The 26,402-nt window shown below is 44.9% G+C and overlaps 1 protein-coding gene and 1 long non-coding RNA gene across 3 annotated transcripts in view; one reads left to right on the forward strand and one right to left on the reverse strand.

The window, feature by feature from the left end:
• Positions 1–3,079, forward strand: part of LOC116518211 — a 37,865-nt gene extending 34,786 nt beyond the window's left edge. The window contains exon 4 of the long non-coding RNA XR_004256526.1: positions 2,914–3,079. This is a non-coding gene — a long non-coding RNA (uncharacterized LOC116518211). The remainder of the gene's footprint in view (positions 1–2,913) is intronic.
• Positions 3,080–10,970: 7,891 nt separating this feature from the next.
• On the reverse strand, positions 10,971–23,956 carry GPR157 (G protein-coupled receptor 157). 2 transcript variants are annotated; one of them, XR_004256537.1, is made up of 5 exons: positions 23,504–23,956; positions 14,351–14,564; positions 12,846–13,043; positions 12,386–12,662; positions 10,971–11,213 (listed from the first exon to the last, which is right to left on the reverse strand). XR_004256537.1 is itself a non-coding variant. In XM_032231582.1 (4 exons), exons 1-4 carry the CDS (start codon positions 23,878–23,880, stop codon positions 12,441–12,443), a joined length of 1,011 nt encoding a protein of 336 aa, XP_032087473.1. In that variant the 5' UTR covers positions 23,881–23,956; the 3' UTR covers positions 12,384–12,440. The 2 variants fall into 2 exon arrangements, 1 of the variants encoding a protein (XP_032087473.1); XM_032231582.1 differs by lacking the exon at positions 10,971–11,213 and having other exon boundaries at positions 12,384–12,662.
• Between the last annotated feature and the right edge of the window lie 2,446 nt (positions 23,957–26,402).

Below are 26,402 nucleotides of genomic sequence, written 5' to 3' on the forward strand. Positions count from 1 at the left end.
GAAATTTAAGGATTGGTGAAATTGACCAATTAGATGAAATTCAGAGATAGATTAAATTAACAACAGGACCAATTGATGGATTGATGAAATTGACGGATTGGCGCAAATGACAAACTGGCTGAAATTGACGGATTGGTGAAATTGACCAACTGGATGAAATTGACAGATTGTTGGAATTGATGGACTGATGCAATGGACAGGTGCAACTGGATTGAAATTTACAGGATTGGTGAAATTGACCAACTAGATGAAATTCACAGATAGGTAAATTGACAAACAGGACCAAATTGATGGATTGATGAAATTAATGGATTGGTGCAAAAGACAAACTGGCTGAAATTGACGGATTGGTGAAATTGACCAACTGGATGAAATTGATGGATTGGTGAAATTGATGGATTGGTGAAATTGATGGATTGGTGCAAATGAAAAACTGGATAAAATTGATGGATGGGTGCAATTGATCAACTGGATGAAATTGACAGATTGGTGAAATGGGTGGGACTTGTGAAATTGAACAACTGGATGAAATTCACCAGATCAATTTAACTGGCTGGGAAGGTTTGTGTGTGAGAAAAGCACAGGGACGTTAAGAGGGAGGGGCACTCAATTGGCCCGGTGCAGAGATCAGGAATGTTACCTACCTTAAAAAAGAAAACTAGGGCAATATTTGAGATGATACAAATCATGATGCCACCCAAAAGAAAACTCTCCGCCCCAAGGGCTCGATGGTGCAGATCTAGGGGAAAAAAAAACAAAGCAGAAGAGGATTGACACTTCGGGGACCCTGGAGAAAAAACTCCCGAGAAGACCATGGACAGCCAAGAACACAAATCAATAGATCATCAAACTACGGAGCCCACAATTCTTCATCGAGGCTAAAATAATTCCAGTCTTCACTTTTGCTATTGTGTTTCGCTAGTCCGAACTGCTCCCTGCTGGTTGCATTGCTTTGGGGTACATCACTCTAAATCAGTGGGGTGATGGAGGCAGCTGAGAACACAACAGCCAGTAATCAAGGGTTTAATGTGGCTTACAGTTATCAGAAGCATCATCTGGACGATCAAGCCTCCTACTAAGGGAAGGAGCCTCATATCTTTGGCGGATAATCCTAAAATTCTATAGGTCTGGCTGTGCTAAAAGTAAAACCTGCAATCAAAGATAAAAGAGATGCAGATGGAGGCACACGTTAGAAATTGGCTCAGGCTCTAACAACCCTTAATGAAATTCTTCTGATTCATCACCTGCAGACTGAATCTTGCCAATAATACCAGACATTGCACCATAAAGCTTAGATTCTGGGAACTATTGAGGAGGAACCGTCCTCACCCTATTTCTCTCATACCAACTATCATAACTGCGTTGTCTCTGTGAATGCAGCTCCTCCCTCCTGGGAATCCAGAACCCATTCCATCACACTTTGCCCTTTTTTAAACTGTAACAGCTGCCTCTCCATCCCTTGGTTGTCCAGCAGCCCAGGAAGAGTCTGGACCTGGATCCAGAAACGTGTTTCCTGGATAACAAGCCAGACACTCGTCACTTTGGACAGACTCCAAATTTGAACCGTGAAAAAGCAAATGGTATGCGAGGTTACTGGGGAAGTCCCTAACCGCGTTTGTTTGGATAAATCGACTTCCGGAGACCAAGAACCACAACGGTGATGAGATGCCACCGGAGGCTGCCGAAGCGAAGAAGTTTCCACACTGTCATGTTCTTCTGGTTGCTTTCGGCAAGGTTTCTTGACAAAGTTCTAACATCTCATCCTCCACGTCTTCTTTCCCTCTCAGCTTCTTCAAAACTAAAGGAGGAGGAAGAGGAGGGGAAGACAAGAACATGTAGAACAGGACTTACCTTTGGAAGGAGCCACCAAGTCCTGCAGATCCGAAGGGGCAGAAGCTGGGCTACTGGCCTGATCCTCCCTATGGTCCAGATGAATGGCTCATAAAGCCGTAATGCCAGACGTACCTTGTCTTGCTTTCTCTTGGTCATTCCTCTGCAAGAACAGAAACCTCGGACTTTCCGGAGATGGCACCAAAAATATACTACTAATTATGGCAAATATGGCTGTAACACCACTAATAATGAAAAATCTGTGGTAGAGAGAAGCCGGGGAGGGAGGGAGAATGTTAGGAAGTTGCTGGCCACAGTCCAGGTTTTAGACTAAACTTTCTCTTTTCTACTGCCTCTTATCTTGCTTTGATCCCTCTGCACTAGGATTTTTGACAATGGAAAGATATCCTCTGGTACGTATTGAATGTATATCAGTGGGTTAACTGTGCTAAAGTGAAACTAACCTTTAGATGACCCTAACTGTTAACTGTGCTAGAGTAAACTAACCTTTAGATGACCCTGTTAAGTGTGCTAAGGTGAAACTAATGTTTAGATGATCCTGTTAACTGTGCTAAAGTGAAACTAACCTTTAGATGACCCTATTAAAGGTGCTAAAGTGAAACTAATGTTTAGATGATCCTGTTAACTGTGCTAAAGTGAAACTAACCTTTTAGATGACCCTAAGTGTTAACTGTGCTACAAGTGAACACTAACCTTAGATGAACCCTGTTAAGTGTGCTAACGTGAAACTAACGTTTAGATGATCCTGTTAACTGTGCTAAAAGTGAAACTAACCTTTAGATGACCCCAATTGTTTTGGAGGGGAAATTTAGAACATTACTTATATTTGGGCGACTTTTTCTAGTTCTATGATTGGTTAGGCCCGTGGGCCTAGAGTATAAATCACAAGCATTTGCCTGGCAGTTCCTGAGTTCCATTTTTGAGTCAATAATGTTGTTCCAGCTATGCTGGTCTGGTTCTTGCCTACTGAAGCCCATTACACACTACCCTCCCTGGCTTAGCATGACTTAACGTTTGCAGCAAGGATGAAGGTGAAAATACTTACTTTCTTCTTTTCCCCAGATCCAGGGACTGGTTAAGATTTGGACCAGAAGGTATTCCCCACATGAAGAAGAGGAACAAAGTGGTCACCAAGGCTCCCCTCATATTCAAGGAAGAGATTTCAAGGATGTAGAGAGGGGAAGAGTAAATAAGTGTTCCTGTGGAATAAATTAAACATTGCATCATGGTCACAGCCTACATTCTAGCAAGGGCAGGAATTTGGGGTATCTAATGGTGCGTGGTTGGCCCTGATATTTGCAGATTTAAATCTCCAAGGTAGGGAGCACTGTGTTATACTTTTTACTTCCCCAATCCTAAACTCCTAAATTAAGGAACATTTAACGCAAAGACAGAGTTCAGCCCTTTTAAGTGGCCAAGGACTCACCTGACCCCATATGCCTACAAAAAAAACAGGCAAAGATGCTGAATTCAAAGCGCTCTGACTATTTTATCAAACACAAGATGGCAGACGAAAAAAAAATACTAAATCCGTTGCTATTAATGAGGGCAGGAATTTTCTGAAAGACACAGAAAGAGAAGAAAGAGAAAATCAAAGATCAGCCACCAGCACTTTGTTTGTCTTTTTTTAGAGCAGTGTTTCTCAACCTTGAGCCATTGAAGATGGCCGGACTTCACTCCCAGAATTCCCCAGCCAGCAAATGCTGGCTGGGGAATTCTGGGGAGTTGAATTCCGGACATCTTCAAGTGGCCCAAGGTTGAGAAACACTGTTTAAGAGGAACAGTTTCCTGCAATACGCTAAATACCTTCAGGGGGAGTCTCCAACATGTGCTGTAACCATCCAGATGTTGGCATCAGGGGAATTAGGGTGAGGGGACAGAGAAGATTAAAACGGGGATCTATTCATATTGTGAGGGCTAGAAGGCCCAAGACAATGATTTCCTGAGCAAATACACTTTTCAAAATTATATAGATATGATTCATTCAATAAGTACTATTAAAAAATATAGAATAACAACCCAATTGGAGATAGAAGGACGATTCTAACTCATCTCGCGTCACTCTGCTAATTTCGGCCTTCCTGTATGTCTGGTTTAAAAAAAGGACTAGGGGTGATGTAATAGCTGTTGCCACAAAGAAGAGGGGGTTAACCCAAGGGTGAAATCCAGCAGGTTCTGACAGGTTCTGGAGAACCGGTAGTGGAAATTTTGAATAGTTTGGAAAACCGGCAATAGCATATCTGGCTGGCCCTAGAGTAGAGTGGCAGTGGAGATTTTGCAGTATGCTTTCCCCAGGATTGAGAAGGGAATGGGGATTTTGCAGTATCCTTTCCCCAGGATTGAGAAGGGAATGGGGATTTTGCAGTATCCTTCCCCTGGAGTGGGGAGGGAATGAGGATTTTGCAGAATCCTTCTCCTGGAGTGGGGAGGGAATGGGGATTTTGCAGTATCCTTCCACTGGAGTGGGAAAGGAATGGAGATTTTGCAGTATCCTTCCCTTGCCACACCCACCAAGCCATGCCCACAGAACCGGTAGTAAAAACCTGAATTTCACCACTGGGTCAACCCATTCTCCAAAGCACCGGAAGGCAGGACAAAAAAGCAATGGATGGAGATTAAACAAGGAGGAGAACCAATGTAGAACTAAGGAGAAATTTCCTGGCAGTGAGAACAATTAATCAGCAGAATGACTTTCCTCCAGAAGTTGTGGGGACTCCAACACTGGAAGTTTTTAAGAGATTGACAGCCATTTGTCCAGAATGGTATAGAGTCTCTGCTTGAGCAGGGGGTTGGACTAGAAGACCTCCAAGTCTCTTCCAATTCTGTTATTATGTCATTTATTGTATATTTATTTAAACACAGCCCCTGTTAATCTGGCTCAATTTAAACTTTGATTCTCTAATTGATTTGGCGCTCTGGTGGTTAGGAGCTAAGTTGGTACTCAGGAAATGGTTCCACGTTACATGGCAACGTATGGCACCAAATGCAGGGGTGAAATCCAGCAGCTTCTGACAGGTTCCGGAGAAACGGTAGCGTAAATTTTGAGTAGTTCGGAGAATCGGCAAATGCCGCTGCTGGCTGGCCCCAGGAGTGGGGTGGGAATGGAGATTTTGCAGTATCCTTTCCAGTGGTGGGTTTCCAAAATTTTTTGAACCTACTCTGTGGGTGTGGCCTCTTTTGTGGGAGTGGCTTGCCAGCCATGTGACCTGGTGGGAGTGGCTTGCTGGCCATGTGTTTCTTTCTTTCTTTCTCTCTCTCTCTCTCTTTCCTTCCTTTTGTCTCTGTCCCCTTTTCCGTTTTTCTTTCATCTCTCTTTCTTTTTTTCTTTTTTCTTTATTTATTTCTTCCTTTCTTCCTCTTTCTCTCTCTGTGTGAGAGTGTGTGTGTGTGTGTGTGTGTGTGTGAGTGATGGATTTCAAAAGTTTTTGGAACCTCTTCTGTAGTGTGGCCTGCTTTCCGGGTCCACTGGTGGAACCTCTTCTAACCGGTTCGGTAGATTTGACGAACCGGTTCTAACCGAATAGGTGCGAACTGGTAGGAACCCACCTCTGATCCTTTCCCTGTCATGCCCACCAAGCCCACACCCACCTAGCCACACCATGCCCACCAAGCCACGCCCAGAGAACTGGTAGTAAAAAAAAAAAAAAGAATTTCACCACTGCACCAATGCCAACAGAAACAGCTGAAATTTGGCACTGTTGTATGTCACAGCCCAGGAATACCGTTTAAGTTATGCCTACTGTACCTGCCATATGTGTCTGCCAGGCAGCCCCAGAGATACACCCCCAAAAGACCTCCAATGGGGACCAAAATGGTGAGGACAAGTAAGAACTTGAAACGCACAGAGTCTTTCTCGATTCCTTGCTTCTGAAGATTCATCAACTGTATCTTTACCTTAAAAACATAAATTGGAAAAAACACATCAAGAACACACAATGGTATTGCACTTCCTTCCCAGTCGCCTCCTTCCACTTCCCCTAACACATCCCTGCAAGGTAGGCCAGTGTTCTGACCGAGGCTTCCCAAGAGCAGGAAGAAAACTCCTTGTCCTGACAAAAAGCCCTTTTATGAATTGACCGTGAATTCTGCTCATTCACACCCAGCAAAGTCTTTCCAGGGAGGATTTACAGTCACAGACCTTATCTGGCTTGCAGAGCTGCCAGGCTGATGTCTGCAGAAATTGGCAAGGAGCCTTGGAGAGTCAGGAACCAATTAAGCTAACTAATGGTCTCCTGCAAACTCCACTCCGATTTCACTCCTCTTTTATTCCATCTGGGAGGCGCCATTCATCGTCCACCTGTGGCCTCACTCCCAAGTCAACCCCTGTTCTTTAGCTGTTCCCTTCGTCTGGCAACTCTGTGCATGCGCACACTGGGAACAGCTCCAGTTGTTCTTCTGCCTCACTGATGTCTGACTCCGAAGGCAGCTGAATACTGTCATATGGCTCTGGCCCCCTCTCTGCCTCTGACACAGAGCCCTATCGAAAATCCAGGTCCTGAAGGAATCTGGAGCAGAGATGCTAAAGAATTTTAATTTGCGGGGGGGAACTTTGGGACAGTTTCCCCTCCAAACAACGTGGTTCACCATCGGCCATTATGCTGGGCAGATGAGGCCTGAGGCCCAGATGAAAAACCAGACTGGGTTTTATTTTTTCTTGAAGGAAAACAAACCATGGTTTCCAAAAGGTGCTTTTTGAAGACTTCCTTGTTTTTCTAGCAATAGCAATAGCATAGCAGTTAGACTTATATACCGCTTCATAGGGCTTTCAGCCCTCTCTAAGCGGTTTACAGAGTCGGCATATTGCCCCCAACAACAATCCGGGTCCTCATTTTACCCACCTCGGAAGGATGGAAGGCTGAGTCAACCCTGAGCCGGTGAGATTTGAACCGCCGAGCTGCTGAACTAGCAGTCAGCTGAAGTGGCTGCAGTACTGCACCCTAACCACTGCGCCACCTCGGCTCTCGGAAAACATTTCGCTTCTCATCCAAGAAGCTTCTTCAGCTCCGACTAGACGGATCGAGATTCCTCGCAGACCGCTGGTCATTGCAGCCTTCTAGAAAGCCATTGAGGCCACTTGGAGGTTTTTCTGTGTCCTGAACTGTGCAAATGGGGGTGGAGCCTTCTTGGAACTGGTGAAAGGACTGTTTGGAGTTAAATGATGCCGTATCCCTCCCCTTCTGTTGAGGGAGGTCTGTAATTTTGACATAGATGGCCCTGTTTGACCTCTCTTTCAAACCAGTGCTCCTCTCTGTCCAAAATGTGGACTTCGCTGTCTTCAAAAGAGTGGCCTTTATCTTTTCTGGAGAACCAGTAGCAGAAATTTTGAGTAGTTCGGAGAACCCGTAAATGCCACCTCTGACTCGCCCCACCCCATCTATGCTCTGCCTCCCGAGTCCAAGCTGATCGGGAGGAAATGGGGATTTTGCAGTTTCCTTACCCTGGAGTGGAAGGGAATGGAGATTTTGCAGTATCCTTCCCCTGGAGTGGAGAGGGAATGGAGATTTTGCAGTATCTTTCCCCTGGAGTGGGGAAGGAATGGAGATTTTACATTATCCTTCCCCTGGAGTGGATGGGAATGGAGATTTTGTAGTATCCTTCCCCTGGAGTGGAAGGGAATTGAGATTTTGCAGTATCCTTCCCCTGGAGTGGAAGGGAATGGGGATTTTGCAGTATCCTTACCCCTGGAGTGGGGAGGGAATGGAAATTTTACAGTATCCTTCCCCTGGAGTGGGAAAGGAATGGAGATTTTACAGAATCCTTCTCCCAGGAGTGGGGAGGGAATGAGGATTTTGCAGTATCCTTCCCCTGGAGTGGAAGGGAATGGGGATTTTGCAGAATCCTTCCCCTGGAGTGGAAGGGAATGGAGATTTTGCAGTATCCTTCCCCTGGAGTGGAAGGGAATGGGGATCTTGCAGTATCCTTCCCCTGGAGTGGGGAGAGAATGGGGTTTTTGCAGTATCCTTCCCCTGGAGTGGGAAAGGAATGGCGATTTTACAGAATCCTTCTCCCAAGAGTGGGGAGGGAATGGGGATTTTGCAGTATCCTTCCCCTGGAGTGGGGAGGGAATGGAAATTTTACAGTATCCTTCCCCTGGAGTGGAAGGGAATGGGGTTTTTGCAGTATCCTTCCCCTGGAGTGGGAAAGGAATGGCGATTTTACAGAATCCTTCTCCCAAGTGTGGGGAGGGAATGGGGATTTTGCAGTATCCTTCCCCTGGAGTGGGGAGGGGAATGGAAATTTTACAGTATCCTTCCCCTGGAGTGGGAAAGGAATGGCGATTTTACAGAATCCTTCTCCCAGGAGTGGGGAGGGAATGGGGATTTTGCAGTATCCTTCCCCGGGAGTGGGGAGAGAATGGAAATTTTACAGTATCCTTCCCCTATCATGCCCAGCAAGCCACGCCCACAGAACCAGTAGTAAAAAAAAATGAATCCCACCACTGGAGGAGAGGAGAGGGGAAGGGATGGGGTGGGATGGAAAGACAAAGAGAAAAGAAAGGAAGGGAGGAAAAGGAAGGGACGAGGGAAGGAAAAGGGGAAAAGGAAGGGGAGAAAGTGGGAAGCAATACCCTTTTGAAAACCCGATGGGGTGGGCTAGTGCATGAAAGACACTGGCTCCACACAGAGTAACCTCAGAAATCCCAACAGGTTGTGTGAATCACTGCCAAGTCCCAAACCCAGGCCCACCCAGCGGCACCCAGTGGGGCTCACTTACCACAAAGGGATTGGTGATCAGGAAGAATGTATATCCATACTGGAAAAAACCCCAAACTGGACCCCACTATTGAGAGAACGAGTGGGCGGGTCAGTTTCTATGAGAAGGTGCAGGAGGAGGAGGAGGAAGAAAACAACAACACAATTCCTTCAGTGGAAAGCAGAAAAACCAACGCAACACCCACAACCCATCCAAGACTTCCCCTCTCCCTTCCAATTTCTGGTTTGGATAAGAGGCGGCCGATTTTTTGCATGTGCTTTTCTGTTAGGGGAAATGAACAATTTTCCCCAAGTTAGTTTGGACCCCTAGGCATCTCCTGGTGGGGTCTCATCCACAAGCAAGCCAGCTGAGCTTTAGGAGATTCCAAAGATTTTCTAGGCACTGCAATTTTTTTTTAATACAGTTGCGAGCTGATCCTCTTCAGAAATGCTTTATAATTTCTCTGCCCTGCCTTGCCCCGGAGCTTAGAAATAACCGCACTTTCCGCAGCCTTCCAAACTCACATTACTTCGGATTGCGTGTTCCGAGACCTCACTGTCCTCCATCCTTCCGGAGAGATCAAGGGGAACCCCTGATCGAACAAAACAAAACAAACATTTTTTACAAACCATACTCCCCCTGAATCCAGGCAGAGAACCTCCACAAGCTGCCTTCCCTGATGATTGCAAGATAGACTGCGCCGGACTGAGGAGGCTCCTTAGAGCCCATCACCAACAACGGACGGCTTTTCTCAAAGAGGAAATTAAAGAGGACATACCTAAGCAAACGGTTTTTCCCCTTCTTTTCTTCTGAACCTTGGCTTGAGAGTTTCCTGTTCGATTCCTAATTGTTGTAATAAATCCCCCAAATTCGTTGGCATCTTCCCTGACCCTCCACTGCTCCTTTGTCACCCCATTTGGAGCAGGCCATCTCTAGACTTTAAGGCTAGTAATTCTTTTAAAAACCCAACTTACTCTTTTTGGGTAAGGTGTCTTGGGAGTGAAGGGAGAAAAACCACAGCTGTCTTTTCCTTTGAAGGAAAAATGCTGGAAAAGCACTAAGCCAATCAGGAGAAGGAGGCGGGAAGATTCCGGGAAAAGAGAAATGGCAGTTAGGGAGCTGTTTTGCATAAATTTACATCCAGGGGATTCCAGGTTCAGGACGGCGCATAATTTTCCCAGTGTTTGCGCTACAGAAAGTTTTTCCAATTTCCTCCGTATCTGAGCACCTGGTGATCTCCTGATGGTCTTTCCGTCCCAATTCTAAGCCAATTTATTCGCACTTTCTTCCCAGTCCTTCCTTAATTTAAACGCCCCGTTTCCCCATGAAATGGGGGAATTAATTGATCGGATACTTTATTGGAAAAGTGTGTTTAAGCACACATGGAATTTGTCTCCAGTGCAGAAGCTCTGAATGGGAGTCAAAACCAAGAAATCACAAGGGAGAAGAGTAAAAAATTGTTACTTAAATGCAAGGTTGTGAGAATGATTTTTTTTAAAAACTAGCAAATCGCCGAAAACGAAAGTGTGAAAAACTCTGTCACATACACACACAAGCATTATATACCGAGATACACCTTTGAAGCATCTTTGTCATTCTCTCTAAATTGAACTGCTGGGGGGGGTGGGGGTGGAATTAAAACAGGGGTAAAAAAAAAAACGAACAAAGATTCAAAACTCGTTTATTTTTATTTTATTTTTAAAAAACACACTTTTTGTTCAAAGCCCCAGATGGACAATTAAATTTTAATCTGTAGATTTAAGAGTTTTGTTCCATGGATGTTCAAAACGCACAAACACACAAGGGAGAAGTGAGGTATACAGAACGAGAAAAATCAGCATCCCCCCCCCCCCCCCAAAAAAAGAAAGTTTTAAAAATTGCAGCATTTATTCGAAGGCCAACAAAGTGGCATCCCTGCAAAATTGTGGCTGTCCACTGGAACCAGACATGTGTGAGTCCGTTGCTTTCCTGGATGGCTTGCGATTAAAATCATAATTAAGTGATATGCAACCATTTGCAGTCAACTCAAATGCAAAGTCTTTACCACCCACAAGTATCCGCCTCTTATCGGATCGTTTCAAGAAGAAAATTGTAGGCAATTGCTCGACTCCAACGTCCATCCCTGATCGGGCTAGTTGAGGATGATGGGACCTAGCCCCCCCCCCTCTCCCTTTCCTCTATGATTTCCAAATAGGGTGTCGACAGCCACATCTCTCCTTTCCCCCCACCTTTTAAGCCTGGAAAGCCTTGTTCCTTAACATTTCATTCAACGTGTTATCCTCTTTTATTCTTAAAACTTGAATTAAAAAATTGAAAAAGAGATGTCTTCATAGCATCTTTTTAAAAATGAAGGAAGGAAGGAAGGAAGGAAGGAAGAATGAAGGAAGGAAGGAAGGAAGGAAGGAAGGAAGGAAGAAAGAAAGAAAGAAAGAAAGAAAGAAAGAAAGAAAGAAAGAAAGAAAGAAAGAAAGAAAGAAAGAAAGAAAGAAAGAAAGAACACCCTGAGAAAGTTATTTGGAAGAAATCCAATCCAGCCGTTTTATGGTGAAAATCTTAATGGTTTTTCTTTTTCTGTTAAAAAAAAAAGTCCAAAAGTCTATGGGTTTTTTCCCTCTTCTTTCTCAGGTGAATGAATATCACTCGTGAGAGGCACTCGGCATCTTTGTTACCTGTCCGAACAAAACACAGACAAGGACCAATGAGAAGATAAGTTTTAGTAGAAAAATCAGAAAGCAGATAAATAGCTCGTTCTCCACTTAAGCCATTTGCTTAGTTAACTGTTCAAAGCAGGGGTGGAACGCTACCGGTTCGCTTCTATTTCCTCTCTTCTCTTCTCTTCTAATTCCATTCCATCCTACTTTATTCTATTCTATTCTATTTTCTATTCTATTCTATTCTGGAGTAAGGTTCTACATTTAGGCAAGAAAAAACAAAATGCACAGGTACAGAACAGGTGGTACCTTGCTCAATAGTAGTAACCGTGAGAGGGATCTTGGAGTCCTAGTGGACAACCATTTAAATAGGAGCCAGCCGTGTGCAGCAGCTGCCAAAAAAGCCAACACAGTTCTAGGTTGCATAAACAGAGGGACAGAATCAAGATCACGTGAAGGGTTAATACCACTTTATAAGGACTTGGTAAGGCCACACTTGGAATACTGCATCCAGGTTTTGTTGCCACGATGTAGAAAAGATGTGGAGACTCTAGAAAGAGTGCAGAGAAGAGCAACAAAGATGATTAGGGGACTGGAGGCTAAAACATATGAAGAACAGTTGCAGGAACTGGGTAAGTCTAGTTTAAGAAAAAGGAGGACTAGGGGAGACATGATAGCAGTCTTCCAATATCTCAGGGGTTGCCACAAAAAAGAGGGAGTCAAACTATTCTCCAAGGCACCTGAGTGTAGAACAAGAAGCAATGGGTGGAAACTAATCAAGGAGAGAAGCAACTTAGAACTGAGGAGAAATTTCCTGACAGTTAGAACAATTAATCAGTGGAACAGAAGTTGCCTCCAGAAGTTGTGAATGCTCCAACATTGGAAGTCTTTAAGAAGATGTTGGATAGCCATTTGTCTGAAACGGTATAGGATTTCCTGCCTAGGCAGGGGGTTGGACTAGAAGACCTCCAAGATCCCTTCCAACTCTGCTATTGTAACATTCTTTTCTATTTTCTATTTTATTTTCTATTTTCTATTTTATTTTCTATTTTCTATTTTATTTTCTAGTTTCTACTTATTTTCTATCCCATCCCATCTTCCATTCCATTCCCGTTCTGTTCTGTTTTGTTCTATTCTTTTCTATTCTAAAAGCTCCCCTTGCAAAATGAGGACAAGCTAAAAACACTCACAGTGAAAACCCCACCAGGCAAAAAAGGTGATTTCCATCACGATGCAGGCCAACGTTCAGGGGATGGGTGAGTCTTCCCCTGTGCTATCACTGCCTTGCAGCAGCTCCCAGTCTTTGCGAAGCGGGGGCTCAGCCTGGAAGCTGGTCTCCAAACTCGGCGGGGGAGCCTCCGAGTGTCTCCAGCAGCACAAGGAAGAAAACAGCTTATTCCGGACGACTCGTGTGCAAAAGACGAAAAGGATGCAGTTTGCGGCTCCTTGAAACGTGTTCCCAACTCCCTGGTGGGAAAAGGAGAGGAATAATTTTTTTTTTTAATTTTGCTTCTGGAATTTTAAAAAAAAACACCTCTCCTGAGCTTTTAAACAAGGTGGACTTCAATTCCCAGAATCCTTTGCTGCACATCTGGAGGCAGCTGGGTGCGCAAGGCCCATGCAGGGAACCTGTTGTTTTTCGAAACTCACGTGAAGTATGACCAGGAGCCAATTTCGGTCTGCAGGGGAGCCAGAAAGGGTCAGGACAAAACGAACGGTACTCCAGATACGCAGGAAGATGAAAATAATCGGGATTAAGGTCAGCTTCCTGTCCGCTACGGAGGCAGCTCTCGGTTGGGAAGACGGGTTCCTGGACAGAATGGGCCGATACTCAGAGAGGGCTGCGTGCTGGGAAAGAAAAAGAGGGAGGCAACCCTTCCCCAGTTAGATGTATAATGATTTTGGAGGTTTCTATGGCTTTTCATTTTAAAATGTGATAAGCTGCCCATTGACTAGATGGGGTGGGCTGAATAAATTGAATAAATAAATAAAAGGTGATGGTAGGTAGGTAGGTAGGTAGGTAGGTAGGTAGGTAGGTAGGTAGGTAGGTAGGTAGGTAGGTAGGTAGGTAGGTAGATAGATAGATAGATAGATAGATAGATAGATAGATAGATAGATAGATAGATAGATAGATAGATAGATACATACATAGAATGAGTGAGAAAGAGAAATAGAAAGAGGGGTAGGGGAGATGAGATAGATAGATAGATAGATAGATAGATAGATAGATAGATAGATAGATAGATAGATAGATAGATAGATAGATAGAAGATCGATGGATGGATGGATGGATGGATGGATAGAAGATAGGTGGAAAGATAAGATAGATAGATAGATAGATAGATAGATAGATAGATAGATAGATAGATACGATAGAAAGAAAGAAAGAAAGAAAGAAAGAAAGAAAGAAAGAAAGAAAGAAAGAAAGAGAAAGGGGTAGGGGAGATGGGATAGATAGATAGATAGATAGATAGATAGATAGATAGATAGATAGATAGATAGATAGATAGATAGATAGATAGATAGATAGATAGAAGATCTATGGATGGATGGATGGATGGATGGATAGAAGATAGATGGAAGACAGAAAGACAGACAGATAGATAATAGATTGATAGAAGACAGACGGACGGACTGAGGGAGGGAGGGAGTTTTAAGTTATCTACCATCATTGACCTCCCCAATTACAGGCAGTCCTCGACTTACAACCACATTTCCGTTGCTAAATGAAACCGAGTTTAATTTCTTATTTTGCCGCATGTAACAACCAGCTGCTAAATGAATCACTGCAGGGGTTACGTTAGCAACCGGGGGGGGGGTGGTGGGTTGTTAAGTGAATTGGACTCTGCGCGTCACAAGGTTGCAAAAGGGGATTCCCGAGAGGCTGCAAACCATCATAAATATGAGTCCATGGCAAAGCATCCGAAATTTTGATGGCCTGACCGCGGGGATGCTACAGCCGTCGTTAAGTGGGAAAAAACGGCCACAAATCCCCATAAGAACCAATTTTGTTGCATTTGTTTTGCACAATGACAATAAAGGCTACACTATGTTGTCAGTGCCGCTGTAACTTTTTAACGGTCACTAAGTGAATTACTGCAAGTCGAGGAACGCCGGTAGAAGCTCCCCCAGCCGATCAGATTCTCAACACTCACCGCTCGGTTGATGTGTTTCTTTATCAGGACGTAAACGAAGGGCAAGGTCACATAAGCGAGGATTTCCCACAGTTTCCCTGCCAGCAGCATCCAAAGAAGCCTATCTTCCGCGTTGATGTCGATCCAGCACCAGCCGACCGAGACGTCCGAGGCGTCATAGCCAATTTTTTTCAAGGCCACGGCAGCCGCAGTGATGCCAAGGGGAATCCCCCAGCTGCAAATCGGGGAGAGAGAGAGAGAGAGAAAGAGAAAAGGGGAAAAAAGAAAGAGTTGGAGCCGTCAAACTGGGCAGAATTCCCCACTTGCAGGTGGGGAAATGAGCTCAAAATCTTCTTTTTGAATTTGAGGAACGACACCCTTTGAAGGTAGGACGCCGGAAGTGGAGATTAGATTGTAAAATTGGCAGAGCTTGCTCGAATCATCATCCTCTTTTAACGATAGCAATAGCAATAGCAATAGCAGTTCGACTTATATACCGCTTCATAGGGCTTCATAGGGCTTTCAGCCCTCTCTAAGCGGTTTACAGAGTCAGCATATCGCCCCCACAGTCTGGGTCCTCATTTCACCCACCTCGGAAGGATGGAAGGCTGAGTCAACCTTGAGCCGGTGAGATTTGAACCGCCGAACTGCAGATAGCAGTCAGCTGAAGTGGCCTGCAGTACTGCACTCTAACCACTGCGCCACCTCGGCTCTTTTACGATGTCATAATCCCTTGCAGGGTGGCGTCTGGGCAACTGAATGGAGCTGAGTGGTTACTGGCTGGATGCCTTTCCTGTCCCCAGTGTGGAGTTCGTTTGTCCCCCCCCCCCCCCCCCCCCCGCAGCTATATTCTCATTGTGTCCAGAGAGAGAAATATCTGCCTCTTCCTGGGATCGAACTTACAGCCTCCTGATTCTGAGGCGACAGCACCACCTCTAGGTCACCACACCACTCGGAGCTTAATCGAATAGCTTGGTCACTGCGTTACGCAGCACTAGGGATTCGAACTGCCGACTTTCTGATTGACAAGTTCAGCATCTTAAGCCGCTGAGTCACCGTGTGTCCCTTCCATCTTTTAATAGTGAATCGGAAAATAATAATAATTTTCAGGGAAGCGGTTGAGAATTGTTTTAGAAAATCACAGTCCCAGGCCAGACAGACAGACAGATATATGTAGATAATAGGTGGGTGGGTGGGTGGGTGGGTGGGTGGAGAGAGAGAGAGAGAGAGAGAGAGAGGGAGGGAGGGAGGGAGGGATGGAGGGAGGGAGGGAGGGAGGGAGAGAGAGAGAGAGAGAGAGAGAGAGAGATATGTAGGTAGTAGGTGGGTAGGTAGGTAGAGGGAGGGAGGGAGGAAGATAGATAGATAGATAGATAGATAGATAGATAGATAGATAGATAGATAGATAGATAGATAGATAGATGTAGGTAGGTAGGAAGGTAGATAGGAAGGTAGATAGGAAGGTAGATAGGAAGGTAGGTAGGTAGAGGTAATAGGTAGATAAGACAGACAGACAGACAGACAGAGAGAGAGAGAGAGAGATGTAGGTAGTAGGTGGGTAGATAGATAGATAGCAGAGGTGGGTTCCTACCAGTTCGCACCTATTCGGTAGAACCAGTTCGTCAAATCTACCGGACCGGTTAGAAGAGGTTCCACTAGTGGACCCGGAAAGCAGGCCACACCTACAGAAGAGGTTCCAAAAATTTTTGAAACCCACCACTGCTAAAGGGTTTAGGGGTGGCAACGATCTTGTAACTTGACAGCTTTAAGACTTGCATGCTTCAATGCCAGAGTTCCTGAGCCAACATGACTGGAGGAGGAATTCTGGGAGTTGAAGTCCACAAGTCTTAAAGCTGTCAGGTTTGAAGACCCCTAGTTTTTTTTTCTAAAGGGTTAGGGTGCAAGCAGGGGTGGGTTTCGACTGGTTCGCACCGGTCCCTGCGATCCGGTTGGTCGCCGAACCCGGAAGTAAGTAACTTCCGGGAACGGCGAAGCCCCGCCCCGCGCCCAGCCCGCACACCCGCTCCTTACCCGGTTTTTACGAATTCTGCGCTTCCACGCATGCGCAGAACGCATACAGCGCCTGCGTGATCCTCCAGGAGCAGCTGGAGCATCGCGCAGACGCTAGTACGCATGCGCACGCCGCACGCATGCGTGCGCGAGGACGCCGCGTGCACGCGCGAGGACGCCGCGTGCACGCGCGAGGACGCCGCGTGCACGCGCGAGGACGCCGCGTGTATGCGCGAGGACGCCGCCAGCCTCGTTCCAACCGATCCGGTTGGAACGGGGCGAGAAACCCACCCCTGGGTGCAAGGGTCTTGTAACTTGACAGCTTTAAGACTTACATGCTTCAATGCCAGAGTTTCTGAATAGCTACTTGGACCGACCTAAGTACTAATTCATAATTTCATATCCGGTCACATGGGCGGCAAGCCACTCCCATCTGGTCACATGGGTGGCAAGCCACTCCCACAAAGGAGGCCACACCCACAGAGTAGGTTCGAACAATTTTTGAAACCCACCACTGATAGATAGATAGATAGATGGATGGATGGATGGATGGATGGATGGATGGATGGATGGATGGATGGATGGATGGATGGATGGATGGATGGATGTGGATCATTTCTAACATGCTCTGGCTGGACTCAAAACAGTGAACCGGATTGGGGAACTGGATTATAATTGCAATCCGGACCGATTTTTGTCCAGTTTAATCCAGATGTGAATGAATTGAGAGGCAGATCAACGAACCACCAGCCCTTTCTCAACCCAAGCAGCGGTCTAAAATTAGCTCGAGTTGTAAAATACACCCCCCCCCCCAGCTATAAATACACTCCAGTCACAAGCCAAGCGGCTGACATTTCACTAATGCAGTTTTGTAGGTTATTTGCAACATAATCCCTCTTCCCAAGCAGTCCCTGAATAGCCGACGAGGATAAACTCCCCTGAATTAATTTGCACTTCTGAAATGTCCTCTGCACAACAGCGTTAAAACGCAGAAATGTGACTTTTTTTAAAGCCAAGTTATGATTGGAGAGGTGGGATTCCACCACCCATCACGCAAAGCGAGACTCATATTGATGGGAGGTGCAGTCCAAGCCCCCTTGGTTCTTTGATGAAATTTCTCCTTGCTTGGTTTCCGGGTCTGGCCACCACCAGTTCAGGCAGGCAGGGAGTCTTTACAGATTAATGGAAGGGATCCTGTAGGTCATCTAGTCCAACCCCCACTTACCAAGCAGGAGAACCTACATCATTTCTGACAGATGGCAATCCAGTATTTTCTTGAAAGCTTCCAGGGATGAAATTCCTATAACTTCTGAATAACAGAATAATAACAGAATGCAGGTGGTGCAGACAGCTAGGAATTTGTGCCTTTCCGGCTAATGAGCCTGCCCGTTGCATCTCTGCACAATTCCCTGTTTTTCCTCGGAACAGCTTACCGACAGCTTACTAATGGAACAGAAATTGCCTTTGGAAGTTCTGGGCGCTTCGTCACTAGAAGCTTTCAAGAAGAGACTGGACTGCCCTCTGTCATAAATGGTGTGGGGATCTCCTGCTTGGGCAGGGGGTTGGACTAGATGACCTATAAGGTCCCTTCCAACTCTGTTATTTTGCAACAGAAGATAATTCAAATATCAGCCAAAGAAAATCTAACAAGCCCAGATCTGGGATTCTTCTGTGCTCCTTTTCGTATATCACACTGCGCCCTTTGATCACAAAAATATAATAAAATGCATCACAAACTTTGGAATTTACCCCCTGGAATTTTTCCATTCTCAAACTCTTTTGAGCGTTCCTCCAGCTTTGGGATCACAAGTCCAATCAGCCTCAGCCAACACAGGGCGGGGAGGGAGGATGGATGATGGGAACCGGGGCCTCCCAATATCTTCAAACTCACCTCTACCTATTCTATACATCAAGGAGTAAAAGGACACATCCTTAATTTTGCCTTTAGGGGGATCGGCTGGTTGGAAAGTGACGCTCCCCAAACCCCAAACCAGGATGGAAAAGGTGGCAGCTAAACATAAAACCAATTCACATGCTAGGGAAGCCTTTTTTTTTTTTGAAAAATCAGTTTCAGGTGCCCGTCTTCGCCCGCCTGCTCAAGACTAAGCGTGCAAAAGCCAAATGTCTCTCTCGTGCCACTGTTTGCACAACCACTCCAGATTCTCTTGTCAAGCATCTCTGCAGCCTGAGGAACTCAAAGCCACCGGATATCGCAAAGGAGGCATTCCGAAGTGCAAACACATCTCATTTACAATTGCAGCACCAGAAATGCATTTTATGGCAATATATATATATACCCAACACTTGAAGTCTTTAAGAAGATGTTGGATAGCCATTTGTCTGAAGTGGTGTAGGGTTTCCTGCCTAGGCAGGGGGTTGGACTAGAAGACCTCCAAGGTCCCTTCCAACTCTGTTATTGTATATGTATGTATGTATGTATGTATGTATGTATGTATGTATGTATGTATGTATGTATGTTGTATTTGTGCTGATAAATAAATAAAGGGAGACTAGTATAGATCTATTTCAAGCTATTTAGCTCTCATCAGCTAGCCATACCCTTACTGGGATTTGAACCTGTGCTGTATTACATATTAAGCAGTTGTGTTAACCACTAAGCCACAAGGTTCTCCTCCTTATCAGCTGAGCCAGGGAAATAGGTATGTATTTAGTGTCACAACCCCTGGTATGCCCAAATATGGGGGGAAGCAGACTGCTTCCATTCTCTGACTATCGGCTCGTCACAAGAGACCATCCAGACAGAAACCCAATATTTTTACTGTTGCCTTTGTTACATTTGTGCTGTATTTGTGCTGATAAATAAATATAGACATACTTATCCCGCCCAATTAACAGGTAGTCCTCGACGTACGACCAGAATGGAGTCCAAAATTTCCGTGGCTCGGTGAAACATTTGTTAAGTTAGTTTTGCCCCATTTTCCGACCTTTCCTGGTGCAGTTGTTAAGTGATTCACTGCCGCTGTTAAGTTAAAAGCAGGGTTGTTAAGTGAGTTCAGATTTCCGCATTGGCTTTGCAAGGACACGGCAACCGTCATAAATATGAGGCAGTCGCCAAGTGTCTGAATTTTGACCACGTGAGCTTGAGGATGCGGCAATGGTCATAAGTGAGAAAAACGGTCGTAAATCTGTTTTTTCAGTGCCACTGTAACTTCGGTCACTAAATGAACTGTTGTTAAGTCGGGGACTAGGATAGAAGTCACAAAGGAGAAGAGGCTGATTTGGGGTCTTCTGTAAGTCTCAACTTATGAGGATGTTTGTTTAGCGACGGTCCAAAGTTACAACGACAATAAAAAAAATGACTTGCAACCGTTTTCCACACCATTGCAGCATTCTCTGTTGCTCACGTGATCAATATTTGAATGCTTGGCAATGGACTTGTACTTATGACGGTCGCAGTGTCCCTGGGTCATGTGATTCCTCTTTTGCAACCTTTTGCGTCAATGAGGAAGCTGAGATTCACTTAACAACCGATTCTAACACCTGCAGTGATTCCCTTAACAACCGTAGCGAGAAGGGTCGTAAAAGCGGGCAAAACTCACTTAACTGTTTTGCTTAACAACGGAAATTTTGGGCTCACTTGTCATACATAACTCGAGGGTGTTAAGAAGAGGCAAGGAAGGAGGAGGATGTGCCCATTTTTTTTGCTTTTCTACCAAATCCAAGAATTAATTTTGCAAGGCGGGGCGGAGAGGAAGACTATAGAATGGCCTTTGAAAGCAAAAACAGGTTTTACTTTAGAAGTTTCGTTTCCTTTTTTTTAAATTAACATTGTTGGATTGGAAAAACAGGTCTCCAAGAATTGTTGTCTCAGCCACGCCAAGCTCACCGCCCAGAAAAAAAGAGAGGCCGACTTTGGGAAAGCACAGCTCCATCATCCTTGCCTCTGACTTTGGCTGGCTGTGGCTTATGGGAACTGGGAACAAAGAGGCAGACTTTTGATGTGAAGCGGAGGGGCGTAAAAATTTTTTCCAAGCTAAGGCCTGCAATCAGCATGCAGTGTGTGTGTGTTTGTGTGTGTGTGTGTGTGTTTGTTTCTGCTGAGACAAACAGTTCATTGGCCTTTCCATAAATAATAAAGTCCTTGAATCTAATAACTTCTTCAAATAACCCCGAATATCCTAATTGCAATGGGTGAAATAATACAATACAATAGCAGAGTTGGTCGGGACCTTGGAGGTCTTCTAGTCCAACCCCCTGCCTAGGCAGAAAATCCTATACCATTTCAGACAAACGGCTATCCAACATCTTCTTAAAGACTTCCAGTGTTGGGGCATTCACAACTTCTGGAGGCAACTTCTGTTCCACTGATTAATTGTTCTGTCAGGAAATTTCTCCCCAGTTCTTTGTTGCTTCTCTCCTTGATTAATTTCCACCCATTGCTTCTTGTTCTACCCTCAGGTGCCTTGGAGAACAGAACAGAATAGAACAAATAAAACAGAGAACTTTCAATTGGTAATCCCCCAAACTTTAAAAAATCTTGTTCCTCCTTAAAAATTGTGTTGCATTTTACAAGGCAGGTCAAAACCACTGGGGAATTGAAAAGGGAAGGATGTTTAAAAATAAAATAAAAACACCAATAAAGATTATTATGAATAAAGGATAAAAACGTGGTGAGAGGAAATGGTAAAACAACAAACAGACTTAAATCAGAGCTATTTCTATTAAATATGCTAACAGGGAAATATAATTTAAAAAAAACCTCTATATTTAACACTACATGTAATAACAGCTGCTGGAATTATATCTGCTCAAAGTTGGAAAAATGGAAATATACCCACAGAGGAATTAAGACAGCGCTGAGATGGATAGGTTGACAATGGAAATTAAAGACAGACTATACTATTTAATTTGGGATATATGGTATAATTAGTTAGATAGCAGATGCAAAGATAAGATAAATGAACAATGAAAGACGTTTAATGAATTAGAAATTAGAAATAAGTTTAAGTATAATGATAGATAGAAGAATATTTTTTGTGAACAGTATTACCGTAAGATGTTATAAAGATGCAAAATGTAAAATAAAATATCTAGAAAGATAAATATATAGAGGTGTACGTTAGAAATATGGAAACAATAGCTATGAACATGATACTGAATACTACTAGGAGACATAATAGTATGTATAATGTAAAAAAATTGTGGATACAATCAGCATATCACTGTTGCAAAGCTGAATCTGTGATGTAAAATGAAGAAAACCATTTAATAAAAATACTTTAAAAAAAGATTATTATGAATTTGTTAGTCCCATTCTAGCATTTTGGGGGGGATGGTTAAATATAATCCCTGCCTTTGGGCCGGCCTTTGTTTCTAACACCAAGGAGCATTGCAAGGGGCTAGTCCTCAGCGATCCAGACATAGGACAAGACATACACAGACTTCATAGAATAATTAAAACTGCAGGAAAAAACAATTACTACCAACCTGCCTTCCATTGAGGACCTGTATGCTGCATGAGTCAAAAAGAGGGCCGTGGAAATATTTACAGAGTCCTCGTATCCTAGACATAATTTGTTAAAACTCCTATCCTCAAAATGACGCTATAGGGCAATGCACACCAAGACAACTAGACACAAGGACAGTTTTCCCCCCAAACGCCATCACTCTGCTAAACAAATCAGTCCCTCACCACTGTCAAACCATTCACTAAGGCTGCATTACTATTACTATTAGTCTTCTCATGGTTCCTATCCCCCATCTCCTCCCACTTATGACTGCAGGACTGTAACTTTGTTGTTTATATCTTTACGATTTATATTGATATGGATTGTTTCCTGGTTGCTTATTTGTACCCTATGATTATCACTAAGTGTTGTATCTTTTTATTCCTAATGAATACATTTTATTCCCCTTATGTACACTGAGAGCCTATGCACCAAAGACAAATTCCTTGTGTGACCAATCACACTTGGCCAATAAAGAATTCTGTTCTGTTCTATTCTATTCATCTGTATTCTGTTCTGTTCTGATGTAATGTAATCTCTATTATATTCTATATTCCTATTATTCTCTTCTCATTTTATTCTAGTCATCTGTATTCTGTTCTGTTCTAATCTAATCTCTATTCTATTCTGTTGTATTCTATATTCCTATTATTCTATTCTATATTCCTATTCTATTCTACATTCCTATTATTCTATTCTATTCTATTCATCTGTATTCTGCTCTGTTCTGTTCTACTGTAATGTACTCTAATCTCTATTCTATTCTATTCTATTCTATAATCCTATTATTCTATTCTATTCTACATTCCTATTATTCTATTTTATTCTATTCATCTGTATTTTGTTCTGTTCTAATCTAATCTAATTTCTATTCTATTCTGTTGTATTCTATATTCCTATTATTCTATTCTACTCTACTCTATTCTATATTATTATTCTATTCTATTCTATATTCCTATTATTCTATTCTATATTCCTATTCTATTCTATTCTATTCTATTCTATTCTACTATATTCTATATTCTTATTATTCTATTCTATATTCCTATTATTCTATTCTATTCCATATTCCTATTATTCTATTCTACTCTATTCTATATTCTTATTATTCTATTCTATTCTATTCTATTCTATATTCCTATTATTCTATTCTATTCTATATTCCTATTATTCTATTCTACTATATTCCTATTATTCTATTCTATATTCCTATTATTCTATTCTATTCCATATTCCTATTATTCTATTCTATTCCATATTCCTATTATTCTATTCTACTCTATTCTATATTCTTATTATTTTATTCTATTCTATATTCCTATTATTCTACTCTATTCCATATTCCTATTATTCTATTCTATTCCATATTCCTATTATTCTATTCTACTCTATTCTATATTCTTATTATTTTATTCTATTCTATATTCCTATTATTCTACTCTATTCCATATTCCTATTATTCTACTCTATTCTACTCTACTCTATTCTATATTCTTATTATTCTATTCTATTCCATATTCCTATTATTCTACTCTACTCTACTCTTCTCTTATTCTATTCTATTCCATTCCCTGTTCTGCTCTATCCTATCCTACCCTGCTTTTGGGAGACCAGAAGCAGGGAGAAGAGGGAAGAGAGGTGTGCTTTGCCAACCCCTTCAAAACCAGGTAAAGGGGAGACCGGGGAGGCCACCCACCTCACCAGGTGGAAGAAGCAGAGCAAGCCGGCGCCGGTGGAGCCGCGGACGATGGCGAAGTAGAGGTCCAGGGCGATGGCCGTGGTCCAGAAGAAGGAGCTGGTGTTGGCGAAGGTGGAGAGGGCGCCCTGCGCCACGCAGTCCCAGGACGAGGCCTCGAAGTCCCTCAGCACCCCGTAGGCGTAAGAGGCGGCGGAGAGCAGGTCGGCCCCCGAGAGGCAGGAGAGCAGCTGGCGCGGCCGCGTCCGGAGCTCGGGCCAGCGGGCCTGGGTGCCCAGCAGAAGGCAGCAGCCCAGCACGGAGAGGGCGCAGGAGAGGAGCACCACCCCGCGCTCCCAGGGGAAGACCGGCGTGGCCGGGGGGTCCCGCAGGAGCATGGCGGGAAAAAGGAAAGGGGGAAGAAAGAGAACGGGGGCAAGAAAGGAGAAAGAGAGGAAAGGGGGAAAGAGGGAAAGAGAGTTAAAGGGAAAAGAAAGAACAGGGGAAGAAATGAGAAAGAGGGGAAAGAGGGAAAGGAAAAAGAGAGGAAAGGGGAAAAAGAAAGAGAACGGGGAAGTAAGGGGAAAGAAAGAGCGAGGGAAGAAAGAGGAAAGAGAAGAAAGGGGGAAAGAGGGAAAGGAAAAAGGGAGGGAAAGAGGAAAGAAAGAGAACGGGGGAAGAAAGGGAAAGAAAGAACGGGGAAAAGGAAAGGGGCGCGAAGGGAAAGGGGGAAGAAAGAGAACGGGGAAAGAAAGGGAAAGGGGCACAAAAGGAAAGGAGGAAGAAAGGGAAAGCGGCGAGCGAAGAGCGAAAGGGGGGGAATCTCCGGGGCGCAAAAGCCGCGCTGCCGACCTTCCTCCTTGCTCTCCAGACAGGTCCGGGGCGCGGCTCCCTTGCCCTCCGGCGAGGGGCGGTCGGCGCCGGGTTCAGCAGGGCGGAGGCATCGGAGACCCGGCCGGGAAGGGCCCAGAGGCGCCCCACGGCGCGCCACACCCACCCATCCCGGTGACTGGCTTGGCTCCTCCTTCGGCCGCTCCTCCTTGCGCTCTGGCGCCGGACCAAAGCCTGCCCCTGGAGAAGGAGAAGGCGGCTCCTGAGCATGCACAGAGGGCGGCCCTCCGGCAGGCCGGGGCTCTGCTAGGGCGGGACGGCAAGGGCAACTCCCGGGGTTGCCAAAGGGGGAGGCTTCAAAAGAGCCGCTCAAGGAGGCTGGTTTCCCCATGCGGAGGGTCGCTGCTGCTTCTCTGCAGGAGTCCCTGCTCGGGCTTGTACCTTGGGTTATCTAAACTGCATGGGGCCCCCCGCCCGGGTGGGAGTTCGCTGGAATAAGAGTGGCAGCTGCCAATCCAACCTCCAGACTTGGGGGGGGGGGGAATTGAGAGGCAACAGATTGAATTGCATATGGGGAGGGTCCCCGTGCTGTCCCTGTATGAGTCCCAAAGGAAAAGTGGCCATTCCTGCCAGCAGTCACAGTTTAGGAAGGCAAAAGGGTTTGGATGGATGGCTTCGGAGCACCGGTTTGACTATGAGTCACTAGATGCCACCACTAGCAGCTGCTGAGAATATTTGGTATATTTAAAGCAGGATTCCTGCTAATTGGAAATTAAAAACAGAAAGGAAACAAGCCAATAAACCCACAAGCTTGAAAAGGTCGGCAGTTCGAATCCCTAGCACCGCCTAATGGAGGGAGCTCCTGTGACTTGTCCCAGCTTCTGCCAACCTAGCTGTTCGAAAGCACGTCAAAAATGCGAGTAGAAAAATAGGGGCCACCTTTGGTGGGAAGGGAACAGCGTTCCGTGCGCCTTCGGGCGTTGAGTCATGCCGGCCACATGACCACAGAGACGACTTCGGACAGCGCTGGCTCTTCGGCTTTGAAACGGAGATGAGCACCGCCCCCTAGATTCGGGAACAACTTGCACAGATGTGCGAGGGGAACCTTTACCTTACCAGCTGTGGGACCTGGGGCGGGGCGGGGGGGGCACACATCAACAGCAATTAGCTATGGGGACCTTCACAAGATTTCTGAGAGGCAGTCAATGAGAGCTGGAGCCTTGCTTAGTCCCGCCACCACATCTCTGATCTCGCATGTTAGTTTACATTTCAGCATGTCACGCGAAGTCAGAGAATTGGTTTGAGCAAACCAGTTCAGCCAGGAAAGTAAAGCAGGGAATTCCTCCACATTCCAGGTGTCATAACCATGGCTGGGAGAAATATAAACAACCTCAGATATGCAGACGATGCCACTCTTAATGGCAGAAAGTGAAGAGGAACTAAGGAGCCTCTGGATGTGGGTGAAGGCGGAGAGTGCAAAAGTTGGCTTTGAAGATCATGGCATCTGGCCCTCTCCATTCATGACAAATAGATGGGGAAGAAATGGAGGTAGCGTAATATTTTATTTTCCTGGATTGCCGCAGATGGGGACTGCAGCCAAGAAATCAAAAGAGGCTTGCTCCTGGGGAGGAAAGCTATGGAAAATCTAGACAGCATCCTAAAAAGCAGAGACATCACTCTGCCAACAAAAGTGCGCATAGACAAGGCGATGGTTTTCCCAGTTGCAATGGATGGCTGTGAAGGTTGGACCATAAGGAAGGCTGAGCGCCAAAGAATGGAGGCCTTTGAACTCTGGTGCTGGAGAAGACTCCTGCGAGTCCCTTTGGACTGCAAGGCCATCCAACCGGTCAGTCCTAGAGGAGATCAACCCTGACTGCTCTTTAGAAGGTCTTAAATCCTGAAGAGGAAACTCAAATCCTTTGGCCACCTAATGAGAAGGAAGAAGGACTCACTGGAGAAGAGCCTCATGCTGGGAACAATGGAGGGCAAAAGAACGGATGATAGAGGAGGAGGTGGATAGATGGAGTCACTGAAGCAGTCGGCGTGAGCTTTAATGGACTCCAGAGGATGGTAGTGGACAGGAAGGCCT

The sequence above is a fragment of the Thamnophis elegans genome, chromosome 15 (genome assembly GCF_009769535.1).
Source record: "Thamnophis elegans isolate rThaEle1 chromosome 15, rThaEle1.pri, whole genome shotgun sequence".
NCBI lineage: Eukaryota > Metazoa > Chordata > Lepidosauria > Squamata > Colubridae > Thamnophis > Thamnophis elegans.